The 26777-nt window shown below is 43.7% G+C and overlaps 1 protein-coding gene across 5 annotated transcripts in view; it reads left to right on the top strand.

Annotated features, from left to right (window-relative positions):
• The window catches only part of CNTN5 (contactin 5), a 2626638-nt gene that overhangs the window by 2430150 nt on the left and 169711 nt on the right, over positions 1 to 26777 (top strand). For all 5 annotated transcript variants that reach the window (XM_029602387.1, XM_029602386.1, XM_029602389.1 and 2 more), the window contains one exon: positions 6152 to 6310. In XM_029602387.1, the coding sequence (XP_029458247.1) occupies positions 6152 to 6310 (159 nt within the window). The remainder of the gene's footprint in view (positions 1 to 6151; positions 6311 to 26777) is intronic.

Below are 26777 nucleotides of genomic sequence, written 5' to 3' on the forward strand. Positions count from 1 at the left end.
TCTAAGACTCTACCTGGGCGATCCAAGCACCTGGTGGGACTTTTTAATATTTCAAATATCCACTCTGATATGATGCAAATAAATGCATGGAAATCATTGCACTTCCTGTTTGTCTGAGTCTTTGGAACAGACATCGAAATGAGTAACCATGGCAGACACCCATACCGTGCATCACCTTGGAGGAATCCAAGGAGAAAGTGAGCTGCATTGAGATTCCTAGGTGTAGACTAGTTTCAAAAGATTTTACCAAGGTATCTAAGCAGTTACCTTGTAAAATGGCTGAAAATTTCCCTTCCCCTCTGAGGATGCTTTTACCTGTACCAAAAAGAGATAAAGCAAGAGGCAGGGAAGTCAGAGCTAGCTGAAAACACATGGGGGTAGATTTTCAAAGGGGTACGCGCATACCCCCCAAAAACCTACCCCAAACCCCCCCTGCGCGCGCCGAGCCTATTTTGCATAGGCTCGGCGGCGCGCGCAAGCCCCGGGACGTGAGTAAGTCCCGGGGCTTGCATGGAAGGGCATGTCGGGGGCGTGCCGGGAGTGATGCGGCGTTTCGGGGGCGTGTCGGGAGTAACGCGGTGTTTCGGGGGCGTGTTCGGGGGCGTGGTTCCAGCCCGGGGGCATTCCAGGGGCGTGACAGCGGCCCCTGGACCAACCCCCGGACCGGAACATGGAGCGCGGCAGCCGGCCCGGCGCGCGCAAAGTTACGCCTGCTTCGAGCAGGCGTAACTTTCGTGATAGAGGTAGGGGGGAGGTTTGGATAGGGCCGGGGTGGTGGGTTAGGTAGGGGAAGGGAGGGGAAGGTGAGGGGAGGGCGAAGGAAAGTTCCCTCCGAGGCCGCTCCGATTTTGGAGCGGCCTTGGAGGGAATGGAGGCAGGCTGCGCGGCTCGGCGCGCGCAGGCTGCCGATTTTGGGCAGCCTTGCTCGCGCCAACCCTGGATTTTAATGGATACGTGCGGCTACCCGCATATCTATTGAAATCCCGCGTACTCTTGTTTGCGCCTGGTGCGCAAACAAAAGTACGCGTGTGTGCAGATTTATAAAATCTGCCCCATGGGGTTTTAATTTTTAAAATCCCGCTCATCATTCATGTTATTGACTTTACACCTGCATCGGTCAATCATGAATTTTCAGCGGGAAACTACATGGGGAGTTTTCCTTTGGAAATATGCTTGCAAGTCCACAGATAGTTTGTATCAGTGGGCCTACAAGTACCCCATGGGATTAATAATTGTGTACAGTTTTTCATTGAGAGTGTTTTCCTACCAAATCTCCTGCATCCCTGTTCCTGCTTGCCCCTGCATCCATGATGCTTATAGCAAATGATGTCTGTGTATGCGTGTGCATGTGTATGTGTGTGTGTGTGTATATATCATAGCTTGGCTTCAGCCATGAAAATTGTCTCATTGAGAACCTGCAAGGTTTTCATGGCTATGCTGGATGAAATGTGTAGAAATATGGTTGTGAAGCATGAAAGAGACAGAATTTATGGTTTAAGAAGATGATAAGATAAAGAAGCACTTACCTAGCAGCAAGCCTCTACCATGATGGGCCTCCTCAGATTGGCCAAAGAAGGCAGTGTGTTGCTGGATATAGGAGCCATGACAGAATATGTTGACATCTGAACATTACATTCAGAATTCATGTGTGCATAGTACTCCACTTGCATATTCAGGGAATAAAAAGATTTCTTACTCCTAGAGGCCTTTTCTCTTTCATGAGGCAATCTCAGTGGTATATGCATACAATATATTATACCCAGCACATTAGATATAATAAAACTCTCTTTTGCAATCTTGCTATTATTGCATATGGATATTAAACTCGTTTGTACAAGGCTAGCAGTACCTAGTGGAAACATCTGGAGAAAGTGCTTTGTGCCATCCCAACACTTCAGTTTGAAAAGACCCAAAGGAGTAATAATCTATGAAGTTCCATGGTTTGACAAGCCTACTGATGGCATGAGACTTGGCTCTCTGAGAATCAATAGCAACTCTTCATGTAGGGTCTTAATGGCTTCTAAATTCAAGTGGCATATGCAGATTACTTCTTCCTTTGATAGAGTGCACCTGGACCTGAAGATGCAAGAGTGCAGCTGTGTTGCGCGGGTTGGATGCCCTGTCTGGCGTCTGATCCCACTTACCTTTGCTTCAGCTTCGGGGTCGCATCTGAGGCCTGGCTGCGATGTGGCTGATGGGATTTTAGGCTGTGCACATTGTCGGCGCCTGCCGCTGTCACCAGCGTTTGCTGATACCTCTGCCATTCCATCGGGCTCTGTGCGCAAGACTGGGGCCTTCTGCTGTTGCCCAGGGTTGTCACTGCTCCTGCCATTCCATTGCCATTTTGCCTCTTCTCCTAAGACTCCTGGGTTTCCCAAGACTCCTGGGTTTCCTGGGCTTTCTGGGCTTCCTTACTTTCCTGAGTTTCTTGAGTGCAGGAGACTGCTCCAGGATCCTCGCTGGACCACCAGGGACTTTTGGCAAATCAGGAGTCGTCGTCCCCCCCCAAGACTTGCCAAAAGTTCCTGGTGGTCCAGCGGGGGTCCTGGAGCGATCTCCTGCACGTGCGTCATCGGCTGCCAGTACTCAAAATGGCGCCGATAGCCTTTGCCCTTACTATGTCACAGGGGCTATCGGCGCCATTTTGAATACCGGCAGCTGACAGCCCGAGTGCAGGAGATCGCTCCAGGAAACCCGCTGGACCACCAGGTACTTTTGGCAAGTCTTGGGGGGGGGGGTCAGGAGGGTAGGGGTTGTAGATAAATAACTTTAAAGGGTTGGGATGGGGGTTTTTGGGGGGGAACGAATGTATTCTTGACAAATGAACGGATCGGGGGGCCCCCGAGAACGGATGCAACGGATTTGGGCCCCTACAAATCGGAATCCCAAATGGGACGAATCCGTCCCTGCTGCACATCCCTAGTTTTTCGGACTGCTACCTGCCTTGACCTTAGCCTGGACACTAACCATGAGTATCGCCACCTGCCTTGACCTTAGCCTGGACAGTGACCATGAGTATTGCCACCTGCCTCGACCTTTGCCTGGACACCGACTACAAGTATCACCATCAGCCTCAACCCTTGCCTGGACATCAACCACAGAGACCCCATGTAAGTTTAGCCGGCCCCAGTACCCGAGGGCTCAACCTAAGGGGAATGTGGGCTGGTAGTGATGAAGCTCCAGTAGGGTCTCTGCACCTCTTCAGCCTCACCTGCCGATGGGAGGGACTTGTGGGGTTCCTCTTCACAAGTAAAAACAACTTCCCTTCGGTCCAGGGGTCCACATCTAGAGCAGGCTGCTTCCTTGCTGTCCTCTCATGGCCCTGGCCTTCTCCTATGTCTCTGCACTTGTCAGCTTTCTCTCCCTCATCCTCCTCTTTTCTTTCTGTTTTTCTCTGCCTCCACCTATGTTTATACCTTTGTCTCTGTATTTTATGCTCCCCTTTCCCTCTAACTTCTTTATCTGTCTGTTTTTTAAAAACTGTAATTGATTCTTAAACTGAATTCTTTTTGGGGGTAAATCAGACTTGGTAATGCTGTCTAGTGCTTTTGTTTTAACTCAGATCGATTATTGCAATTCAGTATAGGCATTACAGATAGCAATCTTAACTTCCAAACACTGGGGAGAATTGTCTTTGGTGTTTCTAAGTTTGATTGCACCACTATACAACTAATTGTATAGAACAGTGCACCACTGACTTTGAAGTGAAAAAAAGTTTAAACATGTTGGTAATTCTGTTTCTTAGAGTAATACATTAGTTAGACAGTAGTTCTTTGTGTGTGAGTATACATAAATGTATTGTTTCCATGAGTGCATATGTATGATTAAGCATTGTTAACACACTTATTGTATGTATTTCATTGTATCTTGATTGCTTTATATTATGGAATATTTTAAAGGTTTTACAACTATGAATTAAAAGACATTTGTGAAATAATTATTGTATTCAATGACAATATAGGCAGCCAGGACATTCACTCGCTCGCATCCGTCCTCTTTTACAACTGAATAATACACTGACAACCAGTTGGAAATAACAAGGCTGCAGCTTTATTACAAAACCCCTGGAGCAGCCCGAGCCATTACATTGCATTAATTAACATCCAGTCTCCATCCGCCTCCACCCAGCAAGATGGCCAGCGCTAGCCGCCTGGCTAGATTTTCAGAGGCCTTCGACAAACTTGTGACCCCCGCCACCTCCCAGCAAGGAGCCGAGCCAATGGACCCCTGCCACCTCCCAGCAAGGAGCCGAGCCAATGGACCCCTGCCACCTCCCAGCAAGGAGCCCATAACCGACAACTGCACCCAGTTGTCCTCCAAAGTCGAGTTGTAACAGGAACACTTAACATTGAATTAAATAACTTAGAACCCAAGTGGCTTGGGCCATTTGCATATCTAACACAGTCCTCCCCCCCCCCTCCCAGCTGTGACAGAACAAACCCCTTATAACACAACAATAGAAACAGAAGCAGGGTGGGTTGGAGGGAAGTGACCTAACGGCTGCGGAGATGCCAGCTAACTGCTCCAACTGGCATCCCCCCAGCTAACTTCCACGCCCCTAACCCCGACATCATTGCCTAAATCCCCCAATGGGACCACGCCAGCTCATGCATTTAAAACTAACGGCTGGCAAGCTGACAGAGACTGTCGGCTTGCATCAGCCCCCACCCGTCAACTCGCGCTGGGAATCATCTCCGATTCCCTTGCTCACACCTCCCCCCGGCACCATACTAAGTGCCCAGGGCCTACTCCCCAAGTGAGGCCTGGTACCATATTACTTTGGCCAACCGGGCACAAGGCCCGGTTGACCTCCCGTTCCTCCAAGACAAATTGAGCCTTAGCAAGCGATGTTTCCTTTAATGTTTTGTGGGTTATATGCACATAAAAGTTCTCATATGCAATATAGTGTACAAATTTGTATGCCGTGTTCTTTGAAATGATTAATTCTCCCAATCTCCGCTAAAGTGAGACCCAACTAATATATATGTATCTCAATATTAATCTCACCCTCCTGTGTCTAACCATTTTTTATGTGTCAATTTTTGTTTAGTGTTCTTTGAAATGCCATTCCATTTTCCTTATCTTGTGTGTGCTATATTTTTCTGAATACACTTGTTTCATGACCTGTCAGCACACACACATGCACAGCTTACAAAGCTCTTAGTAAATGCATGCTAAATAGCAAGTAGTGGAGAGCATACCTTAAGAAACATGGGAGTAACCTGCACAGAGTGGCAGTTACCATCTTAAGAAGCTTGTTGGGCAGGCTGAGTTACCTCTTGTTGTTTTAACTATTCCTTCCATGCTGTTCTCTAGTTATCCTCCCTCCCAGTTACGCTACCCTGTTATCATGTAATTTCAGCTCTGCTGTTTATCTGTGAACCGGTATGATGTCCCTACTAATACCGGTATATAAAAGATGTTAAATAAATAAATAAATAAATAGATCATTGGTTCCTTTTCTGCTGTTGTTTCTATGTTCCCTAAAGCCTAATTTACTTTGAATACTTCATTTATGTGTAGGTAGGCACTGCCCACTAAAGTCTTCTGACCATAGTTTAATATGCAAGCTGGGGCCTTAGTGCAAGCACACTATTTTTTTTTATGCAAGCTAAAATTATGGATCTGATTTTCAAAAGCATTTACATGCTTTCAACTGGGTTTTACACATGTAAATGCACTTTACATGTGTAAGTAGGCTTTTGAAAATTGTTACTGCATATGCCATTGAATTGCCAATAGAATTTACCCACATGTCTTTTGAAAAATGCTATGATAGTATGTTATATTTACACTTCTAACTCCTTTGAAAATTTACCAGTTAGTGTACAGACCCCTTTTGTACTGCAAACATGAAAACTCTTCTTGTATGAATATGTTAACATTTGCTGATTAGGAGTGATATATATTCTCTTTCCCAGACTCACACTGTTTTAACTGTGGTTATTCAGACATATGTAAGCAGTAGCAACTAAAACAATCAAACTCATGAATTAAATGTGAAAATCATAACATGCAAGCTATGCAATATTTTTCTTAAATGTGTAGCTTAAGAATGTCCTGCTCAATTCTTTAATGGCATATTTATTTTCTTGTATTGCCCTTGCATGTACGCCATTTCACTGTGCCATTTACTGTATTCTATCCCTAGGTCCACCTGGGTCCCCTGGGGTGGTGATAGTAGAGGAAATTACTAAGAGCACAGCAACACTTTCCTGGAGCCCTGGAGCTGACAATCACAGTCCTATCACCTCCTACAACTTGCAAGCCAGGAGTCCATTTTCACTTGGCTGGCAGACTGTAAAAACAGGTAAGAATTGCTTTCAAATGTATGAAAAAGAGTTGATTGATCAATTAAAGGCCAAGAGAATCACAGAAAGAGAATGAAACACTAAAAAGACCAGTTATTCATCAGTCTTTTGTACCACTCAGAAGAAAACTGTATGCTATAGGTTACTAAAACAGAGAAAACTGAAACTGTGATGTTATTCAGTGCATGGTTATTTTCCTCATTTACAGGCTGATTCATGAAAGTGCTCTACTGTGATAATGGGTGTTAACATATGCTTTTTACCTTAGCTCTCATTAGTTCTAATGGAGTTTATTCACTAATAATGCAGATGATGTATTAATACGTGTTTATCACATAACATCTTTTCTTGAAGGAGTCTGTTAGAAGCCTATGCAATAAAGGTTAGTATGTAAAGCCCATTTTGCACCTGCTAATAAGGATTTATAATGCAGAATAAAATGGTCTGAAAAGACATTAATGACAGCACATAAAAATCAGAATCTCTGGACAGAGCAATAGTGCTTTAATGCAGGGGTTCTCAACCCAATCCTCAGGACACACTTATCCAGTCAGGTTTTCAGGATATCCACAATGAATATGCATGGCATAGATTTGCATGTGACTTCCTCCATTGTATTCAAATCTATCTCATGCATATTCATTGTGGATGTCCAAAAAACTTGACTCGCTAGGTGTGTCCCAAGGACTAGATTTGAGAACCTGCTTTAATGTGTGCAGGTCAAATAATATATGCTCTTTTCCTCAAAATACATAGGCAGCATTTACTAAAATGTTATCGCTATCATAGACAGGGTGATACAATTTTATTGAGGTTCACATTGGAGGATAATTTCAGAATTTTATAAAGATATCAGAGAGGAAACATCCAAAAGTTGTTTTGGAACTGAAAAGGTATGAGAAAAAGACCTAACTGCTTAGTTGGCACCTAAATTGTGGTTATATTTTGGGGGAAAAATGGAAAGCAATTCCAAATGAGAAGAATAGGAAAGAACATTAATTCTTTCAAGGAATATGTAAAATTTTAATAAGGAAGGACAAAAAAGGATTTGAAAAGAAGCATCCACAGATAATAATAAAATGTGTTTCAAAGCAAGAAGCTTGCAAAGAAGTCATTTGGGCCATTGTATGACAAGAGGTAGAAGGGGCACTCATCAAAATTAAATTCTTTATTTCAATCTTTGCTGAAGAGGATGTGGAGGAGATACTCACACTGAAACCATTCTGTTAAAGTGATAAGTCAAAGGAAATGAGTAAATCTCGTTAAACTCGAGGATACTGTTTATCAGAGCAAATCAACAGGCTAAATTGTAACAGATCACTAGGACCTGATCATATTCACCACAGAGCTCTGAAAGAACTCAAATATGAAATTGTAGATCTGCTCCTGTTAATCTGTAATATATTAAAATCTTGCACTGTACTTGAAGATTGGAGGGAAGCCAGTATAATGCCAGTTTTTAGAAAGGGCTCCAGGGATTATCCAGGAAAGTACAGTCCAATAAGCCTGATGCCAGTACAAGGCAAAATGATAGAAACTATAGTTAAGAACAGAGAGGCCAATATTCAGCCACTATCTTGCTGAGCAAGTCAGGGGGGGATAAATTTATCTAGCTAACTTATCTGAAATATTCAGTGGCATGACTGATCTGCTGAATATCACAGCCAGGCCCTGTCACATGGTAGGAGTAATGGACGGCCGGCGCCATCTTTAAAAATGGCACGGGCCATCCAGTGCTCCTACCATGTGACAGGGGCCGGCCAATGGCACGGATACCCTGTCACATGGTAAGGACAAAGGGCCATCGGCGCCATTTTGATTAGTGGCAGCCGACGGCCCGAGAGCAGGAGATGGCTCCCAGGACCCCCACTGGACCACCAGGTACTTGTAAAATGTTTTGGGGAGGTTCGGGAGGGTGGGGGAAGCTAAGGGAACAGCTTTAAAGGGTCGGGGTGAGTTTAGGGATTGTTTTGGTGTGCCGTTTTTCCTGCCCTCCCCCAAAATGATAAGAGAACCCCAGGAACAAAATCGTGGGGTTCTCTTATCGGGAGCCCCCGATTTCTGATGATTTTGAAAATATCGTCCGATATTTTCAATTGTCCGAAGCCCGATTCACATCCCTATACCTAAGGGACTTCTGATTCCAGACAACCTTTAGGGGAGGTGCTGTAATGAATGGTATATCCCCTGTGCAGCTGCCTACACAAGGGCTGGGAGCTAGTGACATCAATACTCTACAGTAAAATAATGATTGGGTAGGGAGATCTGGGTGAAATGGGGAGAGATCAGGCTGAAGAACCAGGAAGGTCTCAATGTTCTTCAAATGGACTGGGTGAACCGGTAATTTCATTGCCATGCACATATTTGAAAATCTCCTGACTTACACACATAAGATCTGATTTATTGGGAGCAAATGCATGTAAATTATGCAAGTAAAATCTCCAAACATATATTTTTAAAGTTAGACATAAAAATCGATGAGTATAGCAATTGCACACTGCTTATCCAGCTAAATTCTGATTTATCTGGCTAAACAAATCTTGAAAGCGGAATTTATCCAGGCAAGTTCCAACTTATCTGGATAAGACCTAGATTCATCAAAATGATATAAATATAGCAGAAATAGCGCCCATGATAAAAAAAAAAAAAAAGGGGGCATGGTTAGGCTAATTTTCCTGCTCCCACGTCGCATAGGTAATTTCCGCAATACATAATACATTTATTGCACCTGCATTATTTTTCGCATCGCAACTTCAGAAGCATTACCAACTGAAAAGGTTTTTATCACAAATGCCGGTTCAGGCAAGAGATAAAACCAGCATTTGTGATAAAAACCTTTTCGGTGCAACACACAGAAAAAGGTGTAGTTATTTCTGGCGTTAAAACCTGCATTGCTGTTCATTACTTTATCGCATTTCATATTAGGAGCTGCGCATTAAAATTAACTCCACCGAAACTCCTTCCACCTGCATAACAAATATGACATTTGCATAGTAACGCATGTTGCACTGTTTATTGCGTGTGTTACAGTGTTATCATGTGCATTAGAGCCTTAACGCACATGATAAAACTAGCATGAAGGCCCTACCGTGAAATGATAAATGATCCTGTAAGCAGCAGCAAAGTTGTTGCTGATCCAGATAATTCTTAAAATGCTTCTTATCCAGCTATCTGACTTAGCTTTGTTGCTACTTAGCCAGATAAATTGAGAAATTGGAATTTAACTGAATAACTGCAATATGTATTTATGCATTATTTTTACATGCACCGATGTGGGCTGGTCACGGACCACCCTGTCCCACTGCGCACCCTACAGAACCTAAGCAGGCTGGTCACGGACCACGCAGAACAAGAACAGGACTGAGGCTCAGGTCAAAGGGGGAATCCGGGCAGTGTTCGAAGACAGATCCAACCGGAAGAGGGTTCCAGCCACCAAACTCAGACACCAGATAGATATGGATTTACTCCCAGGAAGGTCAGCTGGAGACGAGGACAGGGGCGAGTCGAAGCTGGACCCGGAGCTAGGAACTGATGGTACTTCAGGATCAGGACTTGAGACATCAGGGCTGGAACTTAGGACATTGGATATGAAAGGACACCGGTACCTCGAAACATCAGGATATCTAGGCATCTGGACATCTAAGGCATTTGGACATCAGGGAGCTCTGGAGAGGAGGACCTCAGGGGCATCTGGAACATGATGGACAAAGACATCAGAAGACAAAGACATCTGGATATCCGAAGACAAAGGAAATTCTGGACATCCGGAGATGGGGAGATGTCTGGACAACCGGAGATAGGAAGGCATCTGGACATCCGGAGATAGGAAGGCATCTGGACATCTGGAGACGCAGGGACGTCAGGACATCTGAAGACACGGAGACGTCTGGACATCTGAAGACAACAGGATGGGATCCGTCGAGAGACCAGAACATGGAACGAAGACAATGACGGAGGTTCAGGAACCATGGATGAAGATAAGGAGTACCAACGAGGAACAGAATGCCTTGAAGAAGTGAAGAAGGATCATGGAGGACTCCTGGAATGAAGAGCTGGAACTGAAGCTCCAGGAGAGTTCCGACTCCATGACCAACTCCTTGCGAAGGCAACGATGAAGGATGGCCCTCTTTATAGGGCTGAGAGGAAACGCCTTGGAACGTCAGCAGGAGGAGCTCAGAAGGACTGCCCACCACTGGCTCTTTAAGAGAAGAGATTAGGCGAGACCACATGCCTAAGAAAGAGGCAGGACCATGGAGAGCAGCTTCCTGCCACACAGGACGAAGCAGGCCCTGATGAGAGTGGCTCCCTGCTGCGAAGAATGAAGATGATGGCGGCTCTCAGGCCACATGAAGAAGAGCTCCGGAGCGGCCTCCAGGCCACGGAAGAGGACCCGTCGATGGCGGCCTCTGAGCTGCTGAAGAGGAAAGCTGGCGGCGGCCTCCGGGCCGCAGAAGGGATGGCGCTTGCGGCGGCCTCCTGGCCACACAGGGATGGCTTCGGCAGCCTCCTGGCCATAAAGGAGAATCAGGAATGGCACCAGGCCGCGAAGAGAGAAGGCAGCAGCGGCTCCCAGGCCGTGTAGTGGGCAGCGGAGTCCAGGCTGTATGAAGAGCTGGTCAGTGGCAGATCCCTGCCGCAGGCAGGGGTGGTGAAGGCGGCAATGATGGTGGCCTCCAGGCCACGAGAAGAGCATCAGAAGGCTGGCAGCGGAAAGTAAGAGTCTGCTCATGACTAGGTCCACGGGCAGCATCGCAACAAGACTAGGAGACTGGGAACTAAAAGGCAGATGCACTTTAATGTGGACTAGTGCAAGGTAATGCATGGATGGAAAATAAACCTAACTAAAGGTACACAATGCTGGGTTCCATGTTAGGAGTCACTACCCAGGAAAAGGACATTGGAGTCCTTATGCTCAATATGTTGAAATCTTCAACTCAGTGTGCAGTGGCATTCAAAAAAGTAAATTAAATGTTAGGGGTTATTTGGAAAGGAAAAGAATATAAAGCTAAGAATATCATAATGCCTTTGTAGAGATTCTTGATGCGATTGGATATTGAATATTGAGTGCAGCTCTGGTTATCCCATCTCAAAAATGACATAGCATACAAGAGGTACAGAGAAATATGACAAAAAATAATAAAGGAGATGGAAAAGCTCCCTTATGGAGAAAGGCTAACGAGATTAGAGTTTTTTAGCTTGGAAAAGAGAAGCCTGAGTGGAGATATAATGGTGGTTTATAGGATCATGAGTGAGTAATTGGATAAATAGGGAATGGCTATTTATCCATTCAAATAACACTAGGAATATGGCACATGCCATGAAACTAGTAAATGGCAGATTTAAAACAAATTGTAGGAAGTATATTTTCACTTAGCACAGAATAAAGCTATGGAATTTGTTGCCAGACGAAATGATCAAAGCAACTAATATAATAGGGTTCAAAAGAAGGTTGGGCAAGTTCCTGACGGAACAGTCCATGAAGAATTAATAACCAATAGACTTGGAAAAGTCAAGCTTACCTGGTAAATATCTGAGAAGCCTATCCCTGGGAGTGAGATACAAAAAATAGATTAACTATTTGGGATCTGGTGTGTACTTGTGACTTGGCACTGGCTGATATCAGAGACAGGATGCTGAGTTCAATGGACCTTGGTCTGACCCAACATGGCACTTCTTATGTTCTTAACTGGCTAAATGGCACTGAATATCAATCCTCAGAATTACTGGGCATATGGAAAGCCATGGCTTAATGGGAAAAAGCAAACATTGTTTTAGCAGAGGGAAGTTAGGCATTACCAATCTATTAGAATTCTTTAAAGGGGTAAATAAGCATTTCGATAAAGCTGAATCAATCATTATAGTATGCCTGGATTTTCAGAAATCATCTGATAAATTACCACATTAGAGATGCCTCAGGAAATTTCAAAAGTTAGGGGGCAGAAGGCAATGACCTTTTATTGATTGATAATTGGATAAAAGACATGAAATAGTTGCTCTAAATGATTGGTTTCCCCAGTGGAGATAATTGAGCAGTGGAGTGCCTCCTGGATCTGTACTGGGACCAGTGTTGTTTAACATATCAGTAATGATCTAGAACAAGGATCAATAAGCAAGGTGATCACTTTTGTGATGACACAAAATTATCCAAAGCAATTTAAAAAATGATCTGTTTGTAACTGGACTTCTAAATGGCAGATGAAATTTAATGTGGACAAATGCAATGTGATACATATTGGGAAAAATAACCCTAACTATATACACAGGAACGGTAACTTTTAAAACGGTGCGCGAGCACACATATGTACAAGTTCGTCAGCCCATTTTCTAACACACGCACATATAAGTGCACATAGTATAAAATAGCCTGACCGTGCGCAAATGTGCGCATAATTTTAAGTGGACGCGCACCTATGTGTGCAAATGCTTCTTCTACCATGTATGTGGTGGGATTTTAAAAGACACACATGCCGATGCCATTACCAGTTTATTCAGTTCATTCCCAGTTCGCCCAGGTAAGGGATAGGACTTCCACACCCACCCTAGTTTACTAGCCTTCTTTCTCACCTGTTAGCCACAACCTTTAAAACTTACACAGATCTGCCTAAAATATTTTGTTTTGTAATTTACACGCCATCCATAACAGAAGAAAAGTTATGTGATGGGGTCTCTGGTATGTGCATGTTTGTATAAGTATTTACATGCTAATTTCAAGTTAAAATCCAGGAACGCCCATGCCCTGCCCAGACCATGCTCACACCCCACCATTTTTTTAACCATTTGTGCATGCAGTGGCAAGTACACACGTATCCAGGTGGCTTTTAAAATCCGCTTGGCATGTGCCGGCCCAACTTGTGCATAAATATATCTCATGGTTTTATTGCATGCCGGGCTTTTAAAATTCACCTTAATGCTGGCATCTTGACAAGGAATATTCTTAGACTATATTCACAATCTTAAAGATATTTTCATTTTTTCTCCGTTTTGGGATAATGAAAATCAACACTGTACATTTTTATTTTACTTCCTGAAGGAAGCACTATTGATTCAATTCACTGAAATCTGAAATGCTGAAAAATGTACAGCTGAAATATGTTTTCTGTGTTTGAATACAATTAATTGCATCCTCTGTCAAATAAACATAGCTCGGAAGCACTGCATTATCAATGCAAACATTTGAATAAACCTCTGGGTTTTTAAAGCAGTCCTCATTCTGACTAACATATTATATTATCAGGTTTATTACAAAACGCATGGATGTCATTATCCTTTTTTAACTACAGTTATACAGAGTAATGCTACTGAGATTGCTATCATCTGGAATTGAAAATGAGAATGCTCAGAATGTTATATCACCACAAAGTAAGGATGATAAGTAAAAAAATGTTGGCCCACACTTCAGTCACAATGGAGTCTAATTCAGTTATGTTCAAAAGCACTTATGCTACCTTAATACGCAGGAAACAAGAGGGAAAATAAAACAAAATTAAAAATCTTCCATTTCTGGTCCCGAAAACACATTTATATTTAGACAGATGTTTCACAGAGTGTTATGTAGAATTTAAGAAATAGTCACATGTTGTTTAAATTCTGAAAAATGGGGCTCATGAATATTGCCTCAATTGCTCCCATCCCCCTTAGTAATTGTAATACATATTAAGGAAAATATTCCCTTTGTAGACAAAATATCTCTGTGTTCCACTCTACTTCCTCCATCATTCCATGCACTAAAATCTATATTCTGTGCTGAGCTAATTATTCAAAGGAAGGGGGGCAGAGTTTTAGGAATTGAGAAAGAGGTGACATCTGGTTAGGACATCACATCCATCCTCAAATGCACAACTCATTCAGCAAGTGACCTGCCATGGAAAAACAATGGCACCTCTTCTCTATCAGGTAACTAAGTCATACAGGATATGCCAGGGATTCTAGCTAACTATATCATCTATATAGGTGATGACAATGTATATGTAGGGCAGAGTAATGATACTTGTGCCTCATCTCAACCTGTTACAGAAATCAGTAAGAAATCACTCATTCCAAATTAGTTCTTACACATGTATTATTGCAATAAACATAATGGGGGCCGATACAATATCATTCGTGCAAAAAACATGCATCCAACCTGTACGCACATTTGTTTGAACACGCGCACATCCCCTCTTTTGGGCACTTGATGTAATATTCAAATGAGAGGATGCACTAAAAGGGATGCTCAATGGATCAATAGTGCATCCATGGCATCGGGTACCCAGGAGAAGTGGCTGTGCGCAGACAAGGAAAACAGACACTCAATTTTCCGAGCGTCTGTTTTCTTAACCCTTGCCACAGCTACGGGTTAGGAAAATGGATGCCCGTAAATTGAGTTTCCCTTTTCCTAACCTGACTGCTATCAAGATTTTTTTTTTCATTTTGCAGCTTTCTGTGGTTCCTCCTGCTTAGTACCGCAACAATATTAAGTAAGAGGAACCACAGAAAAGCTGTATTTTTTGCTTTTTTGAGCATGGCTTAGGGTGCCTCAAAACTTAACACCAGCTCTGGGCTGGTGTTAAATTTTGAGGGTTAAAATATGCACATTGGGTGCACATTGTTTTTTTTTACATCAGTGGTACTAGCTAATAGCCTCATCAACATGGCTTTTGCATGTGATAAGCGCTATTAGTTACGTGCCAGTATGGACACATGTTTTGGATGTCTAATCCCAATATTGCATTGGGCATATGTTTAGGGAATCCGAAACGTGCATCCAACCACACATTTAGCAGCACGCTGAGGTCAACGCCCGATATTGCATTGGCCCCATAGAAAGACATCAATAAAGATAAACATGAAACAGTCACATCCATCCTTGCTAGGCTAAGTGGTTAGGAAGTCATACCCTTCCTTTCTTGCCAGGTCTTTACTGATATATTTTAGCCAATAACTTCTATTGGATCTATCAAATGGACAAGGTCCATTTAAAACCCTCTGCAGCTTTATCCTTGTGCTCATCTAGGGGGCTGTCAATCTAGATGCGTCACATGATTTCTTTTGTTGCCGGATTGTGAGAATGGCAGCTGCAGGATGTGCAAGCTAACCACTCAGGACCTGACTGCCCCCTCACCTACTTCAAGATGGTGATGATCAAGTCTTCCAGCCCATCCTTGTAAGTCCTGTTTGTTTTATTTGAGCTAATAGTGAATGTTATATAAGGGGAGGACTATAATGTATAGTGGATGTGTCCTATATGTGCATGCTTATTTTAAGTCTATGGCAGTGTTGGCCAAGTCTGGTCTTCAAGACTTCCTCCATTGTATGCAAATATATATCATGCATAATTATTGTGGATATCATGAAAACCAGGTCTGTTTGTAGCTCTTAATAACCAGAGTTGGCCACCCCTGGTCTATGGCTACAGGTTGCATTTCTTTTGCATCTAGCCAAGTTTTAGATGTTACATGTATTCAAGTGTCTGATGTTTTTTCATTGATATGCTTTCACTTACTTTTGTTTTTCAGACTGACAGAGGAGTGGGGAAAAACCTGTTCCCTTGTAAAGGGGTATGGCTGAGGCACTCTAATCCTTTTTTAAATGTTTGTAAGTGTGAATCCACATGCTCACTGTGCTGACTGCATGTTTGCTGTATCAATTGCATGCACATGAGTCTAGTCAGTAAGTTGTGTGGCACCATTAATTGTATCTGTAATATTCATGATGCATGCACATCATGGTAGCCATCAGCAGTTTATGGTTTACTTGCTGTTCGGAAAATTGGGGTTGTCACTCACTTCTTCAATGTCAAGCTCACTATCCTGTTCTTAGTATTTTTTCCAGTTTTCTTTTTCCAAGTTATTAATTTTTTTATTGGCATTTCTTAGTCATCCCTCCAAACAAATTCAGGGCAGGGTACAATTGTAATATACATAAGGTTGAAAAAATAAAATAATAAATTAACATACAAATAAAAATAAAATATGGGACAAAACAAGCAAAAACAAAAGTACATACTGGTTTTCAAGGGGTGTTACTGGAAAGCCTCAGTAAATAAGTAGGTTTTCAAACGTTTTCTGAATTGTTTGGATTCTTGAGCCAGAGAGATAAGGGAAGAGAGTTCCAAAGGGAAGGCCCAAAGATAGAAAAGGATCGCTCATGAGTTGAGATTAATTGAGCGACCCCCGGAGATGGAGTATCTAATAGTGGTTGACTGGACGAACGGAGGATACAGGCAGGAGGGTATATACAGAAGGTTGAAGTGATCCAGGAGGAAGATGCATGGTGAAGAAGGTTGTGGATATTAACTGCCATTTTATACTTTATTTGCCATGTAATTGGTAGCCAATGTAGCTCTTTCAACTTAGATATCATTAGTTATTGTGTTGGCAACATCTGTAAAGATCTATAGTTTGCTATCCATATCAGTTGCTGTGCTGTGCTACTTTTTCCTTTCTCAGCCATTCACTTCGCTTGTCTGCTATTTCTCTTTTTCTGCAATGGCACTGTTAAATATGGGAATTGTGAGAGATTTGGTAGGAATTTGAAAGAGTTTCAGCAACTTGAGTCAGACAAAAGCCAGGATCTTGGACTTCAATGGTACCAAATGTATTAAAATAGGGTGTACCTTAAGGAGGCACTGGTAGGATAGAAAGATCTTTGTGAATAGAGGAACAGTTGGCTAAACTAAAAACAGCCCATTGTAATACCTAAAAACATATTTATGTTAGGAAAGCATGTGAAAATAAGTGGAAAAAAGATGGCAGATTTTCCAAGAAAATGACAGAAAAAGTAAAGGCACAAAAATAAATATTCAAGATAAAGCAGAAAGGGGAAGATGGATAAGAATTTCAAGGAAAACTGAGAAATATAGGGAAGGTGCCCAAGACAACTATGGCAGATAGCTAAAGTGGTAAAAAAAATAGACTTTTTTTGGAAATTACATGAAAGGAGGAAGTGCAAAGGTAGAATTATAAAACTGAAAGAAGAAATGTAAGAATGTATGGAGGCTGGTAAGGAAAAAGCAGATATGCTAAACAATTATTTTTGATCAGAGTTCACCACAGAAAGGAATTGAGAAGGATTCCTGATAAGCAGCAAGTCTACAGATGATAGTGGGGTAGATCCACACCATTTACATACAGTAAAATAGTGTTTCATAGAACTAGCAAAACTAAAAGAGGACAAAGATATAAGGCTAGATGGGATACATCCATGCATCTTAAGATAATAAGGGAGGTCAGAGAGTTTTGTCAGCTCTGCTGATGGTTCTGTTCATTCAATCTTTGGAGACTGGAATGATCCTGGAAGGCTAAGGAAGAGAAGATGTTGTCCTGCTTCCTAAAAGTGGTAATGGGAAGGAGGTTGGAAATTACATGCCAGTCAATCTAACCTCAGTGGTGGGTAAATTAATGGAGATGCTACTGAAGGAATTGATAATGAAATATCTTGAATCCAATGTGTAGTGGAATCCCCAATTTGCTTGGGGGGGTGCTGAACAAGGAGCTACAAAATCCCCAGGACCTATCATTCTCCCACACAGAAAAACTACTCAGCCCCTGGAGTGCCAAGTTCCTCCAGTGGGGAGGAGGTTTACACCACAGGGAACCTGGTGCAGAAGTGGGATAACACACTCAATTCAGCACTCAGTCTTATGGATCAGTGGGCCCCTACAGTGGCTGATCTGCATGGAAGGATGATACACTCTTGCAATAAAGGATGGAAGCCAATGTTGCTGTTCAAATGAAAACACTTCAACTTAAAAAAGATGATCCAAGACAGTATGGCAAAAATCATGAATAACAAAATAAAAGTCATCATAAAGAATGCAGTGATTTCTTTATCCATGGTGCATCATCTAATCACTTTCCTTCTTCCTCCAAATGATCCAGTCTCCACTATCCCTTCCCCATTGAGGGTGGGAGGATTGTCTTCATTCACAAATAGTATTGCGCCCGTCGGTCGCAAACGGCTGCGACCTCTGTTGCTCACCTCTTTTCCCTGCACCAGCGATTCTCAAGAGCCTGGCAGCCTCAGCCTGCAAACGCTGCCTTCCTCGGCGTCCCCGGGATGGCATGGGCGATCCCAGCAGCCGTCTTGAATCAGGGATTACTTAGGGCATGCGTTCGCGTGCCAGGCCCTCTCTTATTCACATCACGGCAGGAACCTCGGGGGCACCCCCTCCTCATGACGTCACCTGCCAAGCATATTTAACCCTTCCTGCCTGTGCTTCCTATGAGTTAGCAAGAACTTCCTGCTTATTCCACTCCGTTTGGAGATGCTTCTTTGCTACACTGAACTCGCTGCTGTCTGGAACCTTGAACACCTTAGGTACCAGCTCCTTGGGGGCCTTGTCACGTTCGGGCTATCTGCTCCTTGGAAGGCCCTCTGCCTGCAGTTTCCAGCTTATTCACCTTTGTGAGTACGCTTCTTGCTATCATCATCTTGCTGAAGAAACCGCCGGTGTACCCCATGCCTCAGGCCACTACCATGCTCATCCCAGCTATTAACTTCTACACTTCGGAGTGAGTACCATCATCTACATTGCTCTACTGATCTCCTGCACCTCCCTGTTCCTCTGCTGTGCTGATTCTCGGCGAGCCCCGCACTGCAGGCCACTACTGGATCTATTCAGAGAACTAAACCATCGGGAGAGGAGCTCCCCAGCGTACCCCGCTCTGTGGACCACTACCAGGGATTACATCTAGAGCTTTATCACTCCTCCAGACTGAGCCTTCCTTTCACTTGGTGGGTTTTCCCAACGTTCCAGTCTAATAAAGACTCTATACTGTCTGTGTCCATCTCAGTTGAGGCCACGCCTATCATAGTGAGTCCCCACAGGGCTCCTCCCTGTGGGTGGAGTCAGCTCTCACTGTGATCAGGGGTCCACAACCCCACCAAATTATAACAGATTGCTAACTCCATGGACCTGGCTCAGGTCTCAGCCCTACAGGCCACCCTGGCCTGGCCCAACATATTGCTGAGCAATAGAGGACCTTAGAGACACTGGCTAATGCTTTTAATCAGTTGAATTCCCGACTGAACATTCTTCCAATGTCTGATAAAGATGCTTCATTGCAAGTGGTTTCTCTACGAACTGCAGTACCTTTACCAGCCCCCACTCGCGTCTCAGGAGATTCCCTGTTGTATAGGGGTTTTCTCAACCAGTGCTGTATGCACTTTACATTACAGCCAACTTACTTTCCTTATGGATTAGCTAAGACCACATATATCCTGTTTCTACTAGATGGGAAAGCCCTGGCCTGGGCTTCACCTCTCTGGGAACACAATGATCCAATCCTCAGTGACTTACCAGGTTTTCTTGCTCTCTTCAAGTCAGTATTTGATGACCCAGTTCGCAAGACAGTTGCTGGATCTACCCTCTTACATCTCCAACAAGGAGCCAAGCCACTTCCAGACTATGTAATTGAATTTAAGACACTGTCTTCAGAATTTCATTGGGACTTGGAGTGCTTACGAGCAATTTTCCTAGAGGGCCTTAACTCCCGCATCAAGGATGAACTAGCAGCATGTGAGGTGCCTGACTCATTAATTGACTTGGCAGGTAGAGTTGATCGCCGCCTGCGGGAACGTTCTTCCGAGGTAAAGAGCCCTAAAAGACCTTCATCTGAGAGTATGCACTCACAACCAACACCTGCAATTCAGACCTAGCCACCTGCTGTCCCTGAAGATGAAGAACCCATGCAATTAGGCCGCAGCCACTTAACTTCCAAGGAGAGGCGCTACTGTAAGTGATTAGGTCTCTGTATGTATTGCAGACAACCTGGCCATGCAGTTCAATCTTGTCCTATCTGTCCGGGAAACACGCAGACCTAGGATCCATGGGAGGACTCTTCCTTGGTCTTACCACACCATCTCCTCCACTGACTCTTCCAGCCTCAATAATTTCCGGGACTCTTGAATTCCAGATTCTGGCCCTTGTCGATTCCAGGGCCGGTGGTAATTTTATACTTAAGAGATTGGTGGAACACCTTCGAATCCCTATTGTTCGAACACCAACTCCACTGCTGCTCTCCTCTATACACAGAGAACCCCTACCAGGAGAGATTTCCCTCACCACACAACCGATATGCCTGCACACTGGATCTCTTCATACCGACCATCTCATTTTTGGTCCTTGACAAGGCCATTCATCCCGTAGTACTTGGCCTACCTTGGCTACAAGACCACAAACCCCAGTTTGACTGGGGCACCTTGGGACTATCACAATGGGGAGCAGCCTGTCATAACAGATGTTTGAAGAAAGTAACACCTATGTGCTGCATGTCAACATCTACCTCTCTCCCTGGGTTGTCACCACAATACGCATCATTTCAAGATGTATTTTCAAAAAAAGCAGCAGGCATACTACAGCAACACCATTCCTTCGAGGTGCTATTAATTTGAAGCCTGACTCGAAGTCCCCTAGAAAAAGGGTGTACCCACTTTCTCTTTCTGAGACTGAGGCCATGTCGGCCTATATTCAAGAAAACTTACAAAAAGGATTTATCCGGCCTTCTAAGTCACCAGCCGGAGCCTGGCTTAAATGAAATCACTATAAAGGACCGGTAACCTTTACCTCTGATTTCAGAGTTATTCGACAGACTCCAGGGAGCCAAGATTTTCACGAAACTTGACCTAAAAGGGGCATATAATCTAGTGTGCATTCGTCAAGGGGACAAATTGAAAACGGCCTTTAACACTCGAGATGGCTACTTTGAGTATTTGGTCATTCTTTTTGGCGTATGCAATGTCCCGGCCGTATTCCAAAATATGATGAATGATATTCTGTGAGATATGCTTTACCAATGCGTGGTTGTGTACTTAGATGACATACTAATTTTTTCTCAGGATCTACAAAGTCATCAGGTTGATGTAGCCAGAGTCCTGCAGAGACTACAGGATAACTGTCTGTACTCTAAACTTGAAAAGTGTGCCTTTCACCAATAATATGTTCCCTTTTTGGGTTATGTGATGTCCAGCAGAGGTTTCCATATGGACCACTAGAAGACCAAAAGTATACAGGACTGGCCACAACCCACTGGTCTCAAGGCACTCCACCGCTTTCTCGGCATTACAAACTATTATCACACATTCATCCACCATTACTCCACCTTGACTACACTGCCATGACGAAAAAAGGAGCCAATCCTTCACAGTAGTCTCCAGAAGCTGTTGCTGCATTTCAAACCCTCAAGGAAGCTTTTCTGAAAAACCTTGCCTTTGCCACCCAGACCCTCGACTACCATTTATGGTTGAGATCGATGCCTCTGATGTCTGAGTAAGAACCGTGCTCAGCCAGCACAGTAATACCCATACACTACACCCTTGCTCTTTTTTATCATGATGTTTTTCTCCTGCAAGAGAAATTATGGCATAGGAGATAAAGAACTGTTGGCTATCAAGCTAGCTTTTGAGGAATGGCATCCTTGGCTTGAGGGGGCACAACATCAGATAACTGTATACACAGACCACAAAAATTTGGAATATCTGTGTCATGCCCAGTGACTGAATCATAGACAGGCCCGATGGTCTTTGTTTTTTAATCGGTTTGACTTTTTGCTCAAATACAGTCCAGCAGACAAGAATACATGTGCAGATGCTCTGGCACGCTCCTTCACTTCAGAAGATGTTCCGGATGCACCTTTCCATATTATCAACCCTGATAAAGTGATTCTAGCTGCTACCCATTCCGTTCCAGCTGGAAAGATGGTGGTACCTTGGATTTTGAGGAAATAATTTCTTAAGTGGGCCCATGACTCCCGATTAGCTGGTCAACCTTGGCTAGTCTCGAACACTATATACCAGAGGAAGATACTATTGGTGGCCTTCAATGAAGGAGGACGTGCGTGCACACGTAGAGTCCTGCGCCACCTGTGTGAGACACAAGCCTCCGGCCGGTCACCCTTGGGACCTTCTCCAGCCTTTACCAGCTCCAGAGGAACCTTGGTCGCACATTGTGACAGACTTTGTAGTGGACTTCCCTGTGTCCAGTGGAAATAACACTATATGGGTTACTGTTGATCGTTTCTTGAAAAAGGCACACTTCGTAGCTTTACCCGGACTACCATCTGCCCCAGAATTGGCAAAGCTGTTTATACAGTATATCTTTCGCCTGCACGGCATGCCAAAGCATATCCTCTCGGATAGAGGAGTACAGTTTATGGCTACGTTCTGAAGAGCTCTTTGTAAGAAATTTGATATTTATTTAGACCTGACGTCAGCATACCATCCACAATCTAATGGTCAAACCGAAAGAACGAACCGTACCTTTAAACAATTCATCCACTCCTATGTCAACTCCAGACAAAGTGACTGGGCAGAATTGTTACCCTGGGCTGAGTTCGCCCTAAATTCTCATCCATCAGCCGTAAATGGATCAACACTTTTCCAGACTGTGTATGGCCATCAGCCATTACCACCACTACCAATACCCTTGTCAGTGTCTCCAATAGCTCAAGCTTCAGCTGAAGAACTCCATCTTCTTTGGGAACAAACCAAAGGCCTTTTGGAAGAGGCAGGACAGCGGGCCAAGAAATGTTATGACGCTCATCACAGAGCAGTACCGCAATTTCAACCAGGAGACAAGGTATGACTCAGTACCAAGTTCATACGTCTATATGCCATCTGATTCGCTCCACGTTTTATTGGACCTTTCTCTGTTCTCCGCTGCCTGGGACCAATAACGTACAACTTGAAGCTTCCCACTTCCATGAAAATACACAACGCCTTCCAAAATGCAACACCCCCTACGACAGAAAAATAGGGGAAAAATAATAGCCGGGGCAATAAGTGGATTGCAGGATCTGAAGCAGCACAGCTTTTCCGAATAGAAATCCTCTCAAATACATCTGATTAATTTATTTGATTTATTGACCTTAGAATTAAAGCAAAGACTTGCACAGGATGGACCATTGTTAATTATTGTGCAACACATCTGCTGGACTGACAAATTTTAAATCGGCCACGCGCACAAATATCATTTATGCATGTGGCCGGGCCCTGCATGCGCCATGCACATTTTCAAAAGAGCCCAGCCACGAGCATAAATGATGATACACGCATAATTGCTGGGCCCTGAAAAGGGGGTGGGAGGGGTGTGGTCTGGGGAGGGGAGGGGTGGGACAGAGGCAGGCCTGGACAGTGACCATTAGCCGCTTTCTCGGGAAAGTGGGAAAGTGTGTGCCGGCAGTCAGCTGGCACGCATAAGTTGCATCTGCTCCAAAGGAGCAGTAAGCAATAAAACAAAAACAAAAAAAAAAGAAAGGTAGGCGAAAGGGTCTAGCAGTGGAGAGGAGAGGGGAAGAGGGAAGGAATATGGATAGGGGATAGGGACGTTCTCTCCCAGTCCGCTCCTTAATTGGAGCGGACTGGGAGGGAACTCAGGGAGGCCCAATTGCGTCGCCTTGCATAATCTTACAAAATTGGGCTCCCCTGCACATGCTGCCCACACATGCACATTTGGATTATAAACACATGTGTGCACAGCCAAGGGATTTTATGACATGTGCGCATCACGTGCGCATGTTATTAATTGGCGCATCCATGTATGCGCACCAAGAAGTACGCGCATATAGACGCGCACGTACTCCTTTTAAAATCTACCCCAAACTGAGCAGTATAAGGGCAGTTCCAAAAGGAGTAGACTGGTTTAGGAACTGGTTGAGTGATAGACAACACAGAGTAGTAGAAGTAAATGGAGTTCATTCCCGGGAAAGAGGTTATCAGTGAAATGCCTCAGGGATCGGTCCTGGGAAAGGTTCTTTTCAATATTCATGAGTGATATTGCAGAAGAATTAAAAAGGAAGATTATACATTTTTGTAAATGGCACTAAAATATGCAAAAAAGAGGACACCTCTGAGGGAATAGACAGAATGAGGAGTGATGTAAGAAAGCTTGAAGAGTGGTTGAGTGTTTGGCAACCAAGTTTCAAGGCAGAAGAGCCATGCATTTGGGATGCAGAAATCCAAGAGAGGTTACTGTGAATGTATCCGTTTTTACCTGCTCAGAGTCTTGGATGGCACAGGATCCAAATTGTTAAAAAAGTAAAGAAAGAGAGAGAGAGAGGGGGATATGATAGAGACATTCAAATATTCCAAAGGAATGGAAAGGAAATTCTAGAGCAATAGGTCATATTATGATTCTTAAATGGAGATGTCTCAGTAGTGACATTAAAAATATTTCTTCATAGAAAGGATAGTGAATATATGAAACACCCTCCCAGTGGAGGTGGTAGAAGAAAATAGTAACATACTTCAAAATTGTGAAGAATTTAAGAGAAAACCAGAAATAACTGTGGTCTATTGCATTAGAAAAGGAGCAAATTGGGCAGACTACGTGGATCTTATGGTCCTTATCTGCTGTCATATTCTATGTTTCTATAAGTTCTTGCTCTCTTATTAATTATTTTTCTTCTTTTCTAGCCATATGCTGCTCCAGATTGAAGAAGAAGGGAGGGAGACCCTAAAATCCTCAAATCCAGCAGGCCATGGAAGAAAGACTAGGAATCGAGGCTCAGGGTGTTATTTATTTTACTTTCTACAAATGTTTGTTATATTTATTTAATTTCTTGAATGTGTCTGCAGGTCCAGCACGACTTATTTTGTAGTGATGTATTTGACTGAAAAAAATGAATTAACTATAAAATGAGGTATTCTGAGTGTTGAGAAGAAGGGATATGGATGATATGTGTCTACCTTAGCTTACATGATACAATTTTACTGTAATAATACTATGCATTCAGTGTGAGTAATTTAGGCTATGTCATATAGCACTGCTGTATGATGACAATGTTTATCTTTTACCCTCATGAGGGCTTTCACAGGATGGGATTATGCTAGGGGAGAAAATTACATAAATAGTTATGGTCAGAAAAAATATCCACAGAAAAAGAAGGCACAATCAAGCTAGGATCAGATAACATAGTACAAAATGTCATCTTTGTGAGACTTTCCTCACTCCAAATGATATCAAATCTTCACCGAGGTATACTATGGGGCAGATTTTCAAAGCCTACGCGCGCCTATTTTGCATAGGCCTATTTTGCATAGGCCCGGCGACGCACGCAAGCCCCGGGATGTGTGTAAGTCCTGGGGCTCGAAAAAATGGGCGGGGCGTGGACATGGCCAGAGGTCTCTCCACTGCCACTGGGCCCGGGGATCGCATGCTGGCACTCAGCCGGCGCGCGCAACCTACGCCTGCCCGGAGGCAGGCATAAATAACAAAACAAAGGTAGGGGGGGGATTTAGGTAGGGCTGGGGGGCGGGTTAGGGAGGGGAAGGGAGGGGGAAGGGAGGGGAAGGTGGGGGGCAGAGGGAACGGAGGAAGGCTGTGTGGCTCGGCGCACGTAAGTTACACAATTATTCACCCCCTTGCGCGCGCTGACTCTGGATTTTATAACATGCATGCAGCTGCGCACACTTGTTATAAAATCGGACGTACATTTGTGCGTGCCGGGTTATGCGCACAAATGTACGCCTGCGCGTTCCTCTTAAAATCTAGCCCTATGCGTTTTGTACATTTCACTCTACATGAAAAACTTGCCCCTAAATCCTAAAGCACCACCAAGACCTCACCTTGAGCTATTAGATGCCCCTCCTATAGGCATATAAATAGTTACATACTGTGAGGTCCTCCCCAGAGGCTCTCTCTCTTTCCCTCCCTCTCCCTCAAGCCCAGAAATGTAATTTGAAAAATGTATCGCAAATTGCATTACTGCCATTTCGGTCATATTGCACAGCTTAACGCCAGGAAAAAAAGGTGTAGTTATTTCCGGCGTTAAAACTGTGCGATATTGCCATTCATTTTCATAAATCCCACCCAAACTCCTCCCCAATCTCGCCCCTTTCCAAAATTTGCATTCGTGCCATGTGCTAGCATTATTATCACGTGCGTTAATGCCGTAACACATTTTGATGAATGACCCTATTCATTTCTTGCCCTGGTGGTCTAGTGTCAAAGGCAGAGCACACCTATGCAAGAAAGTGAACAATCAGAGCTCCCTGCCCTCCGGACAAGAGAGTAAGTTCACTGGGAGACTTGGGGGTGAGAGGCCAGGGAAAGGTCGGATTTTCTTGGCTCAAGGGGAGGGATTTCTAGACAGAAGTGGGACTAATTTACAGACTTTTGGATCATTTGATTTCCATGCATTTACAGTGTTTGTGAGCTGTTTTAGATACGCTGGCATGTATATCAGCTTATTTTAAAATCTGCATTGCACCAGGTTTTGAGGGGTGCAATATTTTGATATTCCATACATGATTTCCTTGTTAGAGTATCTTCTGCTCAGAAAATGCCAATTACCACATGGTAAAGCCCTAAGGCAGCTTAATAAATGATCTGAGTTTGTACCTGAGACAATCAAGATTAAGGTGGCTTGTCCAAGATCACAAGAAGAATCAGTGGGCAAGGCTGTATTTGAACCTCGTCGTCCATGGTTCTCAACCTGATATTCTAACTACCTGGCCGCTCCTTCTCTCCAATTTACCTGGGTAAATTGG

Source organism: Rhinatrema bivittatum, chromosome 5 (genome assembly GCF_901001135.1).
Source record: "Rhinatrema bivittatum chromosome 5, aRhiBiv1.1, whole genome shotgun sequence".
In the NCBI taxonomy this organism is placed as follows: Eukaryota; Metazoa; Chordata; class Amphibia; order Gymnophiona; family Rhinatrematidae; genus Rhinatrema; species Rhinatrema bivittatum.